At 37.6% G+C, this 3,154-nt stretch overlaps 1 protein-coding gene across 1 annotated transcript; it reads left to right on the forward strand.

Moving 5' to 3' along the window:
• Positions 1 to 301: 301 nt before the first annotated feature.
• LOC128857876 (uncharacterized) lies at positions 302 to 1,430 on the forward strand. Its single transcript, XM_054093683.1, has 2 exons — positions 302 to 389; positions 468 to 1,430. Exon 2 carries the CDS (start codon positions 491 to 493, stop codon positions 1,259 to 1,261), a length of 771 nt encoding a protein of 256 aa, XP_053949658.1. The 5' UTR covers positions 302 to 389; positions 468 to 490; the 3' UTR covers positions 1,262 to 1,430.
• The last annotated feature ends 1,724 nt before the right edge of the window (positions 1,431 to 3,154 follow it).

Raw genomic sequence — 3,154 nt, forward strand, 5'->3', positions numbered from 1 at the left:
CTATAAAGGACTTATGGCAGAACTAAGTACATTATTATATCAAATTTGTGAAAGGTATATAAATTTCTGGGCGGCCGCCGTAACCGAATGGGTAAGCAACATTCGGGAGTGCGTTTCTTCGAATCTCCGTGCATGAACATCAAATACGATGGTAAATCTTGCGTTAGGGTGATTAATTTTGCGCCAGCTAGTATTTATGTATATTTATATACATACATATACGTCTTTCCATTCATTATACCAACTTCACGTTAACTGCTAAATAAAATTTATTTTTTAACTGTCTAAATGCTGCTATGACATTTTCTTCATAATTTCCGTTCAAAATAAAAATTCTCTTTTACAAACGATTTTTTATTAGGTAAACGAAATAATATAAATTATATTATGTAAGTAGAAAATAAAACAAAATACAAATTTTGCGAAAACTCAGAACCATTTTCAACTGCCACAAAAAATCTATCTAGCGTATCAAAATTCTGGTGGTCTGATGAACGTAATTATCGATCACATTTTGCATTTTCTACAATTCGATGTGATCAGCATTTTCACAAAAGGCGACGAAATGATGCAATGTGACGAAGATGAGGATTTTGATGACCGAGATAACCAATTGACGGATTTTTGCGAGGAACTGAAGCAGATGGAGATTGAAGAGAATGAATGCTGTAGCAAATCAAAACAGTCACAAGTAAGGCGGAGTGAATGTGCGGCAGAAAGTGAGTGCCTGTTGGATGACGTGAAAGACGAGCCACCCTGTGAAGAAAATAACGCAGATCCGATGGCAGGTGGTGACAAATGCACTTGTGAGGCAGTGTGCAAGCGGGTTGTGTCAAAAATAGCTGATAAATGCTCGTCGTCGACATTGTTGGAACTGCATTGCATTGAGGAGCGGGCTGTCAAATTATGGGAGACACTCCACTCGCATATGCGCAATAATAATTGCGGAAAGCTTCCCAACTGGTGGGATCTAAAAAGTTGGCAGAAACTGCCATTCTACTGGGCTGCACTTTCCAATGAGATACTCTGCGATGATCCTTTCGAGAATTTCAAACAATTTTACATAGGCAACAAAAAGTCAAGCAAGCGCATCGCCAAGCATCAATTAGATCGGACGCTCGTAATGTGGCACCGATTAAGTGTCAAGCAGCGGCTACCCTTCGTCATGGAGGCTTTCATTAGCAAGGTAGGAGCGGGCAAGGTGAACATCGCCGACGAGCATGAAATTCATCGCATCATCTGTGACTTGCAAAACAAATGAGTGTGGTTCGGGTGTGGTAGCTATCAAACGGAGCATCACACTCACCAGCGTCCACACTTTTGCACCATTTTGGGTGATTATGAGTATACGAGGATGTATGTATGTATGTATGTGTGTATCAGTGAAATATTTGAATTTAAATCGAAGAAGTGCATGTAAGTGAAATAAATGTGTGCGTCTATGTGATGTTCAAAAATATTGGGGAAGAAAATTAGTTTTCTAAAGTCTTCTTGATTGCTTTGTCAATAATGCACAACATTTGTGACGTTGTTATTGTTGCTGTTTTGATTGTGAGCGATCAGTCATCGTAGAGTAATCGTTGTTGATTAAAAACATGTGGTTAGCGATTAAATACCGCGCCACGAGAGTAAATAAACAATATGCCAAACATCAAAGCAAACAGAATTCGTGCGCAAGTGAGCGAATCATCCAAATAATCGCCCTTATCGCGAGTTATATTTTCACCCGAAAAATTGAACCTTTTTTGTTCGCCTTATCGGCAAGGCAACTCTTTATTCGGGCGAAATGAACGAGCGGGAAACAGAAATTTATTCACTTTTGTTTTACAGGCGAACACGAAAGAATTCAAATGTAAGTATTTTTTTCTTTTAAGCAATAGACATTTTTTAAATAAATGTACTCTTATTTTTAGGAGTAAATCAATAAATAAATCGCAATCTGAGAGGCTGTTGGATGAAATGCTGCAAAACCCAGATATTGCAAGAGGGTTTGTGAAAGAAAATCGCCAGAAGGTGGCCGAATTCTGGAAGCAGCTTACTTTGGCATTAAATAGCGTAGGCCCGCCTGTTAAGACTGAGTTTGAGTGGAAAAGGTAAAAAGTTATGTTTATAAAGCCTGATTATTTTCACAAGCTATCTATTAACTAGGTATGGACTGACCAAAAACGCTACGTACGCAAGAAGGCTTCACACAACAAAATGCATGAAAGAGGAACAGGAGGCGGACCCAATAGAACACAGACTTTTTCGAGTGCAGAAGTGGCAATATACCAACTGCTAGATATTAAAGAATCTGTTGATGGCATTGAAATTTCCCAATGCTATGGTTTGGCTGCAAAAAAAGCAAGGGTCCATCCTAAAACGGAAGACTAGTCAGAAATTGTTGTTTTGGATGAAAAAGTTCCGGGTAGTAGCGCGTAGGTTAGTGAACCTCCTGTTCCTCAGCATGAAAGCGAATATTCACCAAAGAGCAGCAAGCAGCCAAACAATGCAACGCATCCCAAAAAGCAAACAAATAGTGAATTGGTCATAAAAGAGCTGGAAACACAACAAGAACTATGCACTAAAATAGGCGAAACTTTGGAAGAGATGAAGACGCACAATAAAGAAATGCAATACGGTACAAAAAAGATATATCTTACATTAGAACGTTTATCCGATCAAAATGAAAAAAAACTAAATGAAATGGAAAGACATCATTTAGAATTGGAAAAGTTGCGTAAAATAGAAATCGAAAACCTAATTGCAACTAATCGAAGGACGTTGGAATTAAAGGAACTAAAAATAGAAATTTTGCGAAATCGCCAATCCATAGACTAAAAATAATTTAAGTAAGATTGATTTTTATTATTTTAAATACAGTGGCGAACTAAAATATTGGCACAGCTCATTTTTCATATCTGCCAAAATATTTAATGTACTAAAAGTGTTTGCAATATCTGTACGAATGCGCTGACCTTCTGCCAGATAGTTACTGTTGACTTCGACAATTTGTTGATTATCTGCCATGGAAATCTCATTGAATTCTCCATTAACAGATGGGTTAGAAAAATGTAGATCACTTTTGTAATGAATGCAAATATTAAGCAAAGCAGCGCAAACGTTAATTATTTTTACTGCCTTTACAGGAGCATAGTACAACTCTCTAGCGCTT

The sequence above is a fragment of the Anastrepha ludens genome, chromosome 2, assembly GCF_028408465.1.
Source record: "Anastrepha ludens isolate Willacy chromosome 2, idAnaLude1.1, whole genome shotgun sequence".
Classification (NCBI taxonomy): domain Eukaryota; kingdom Metazoa; phylum Arthropoda; class Insecta; order Diptera; family Tephritidae; genus Anastrepha; species Anastrepha ludens.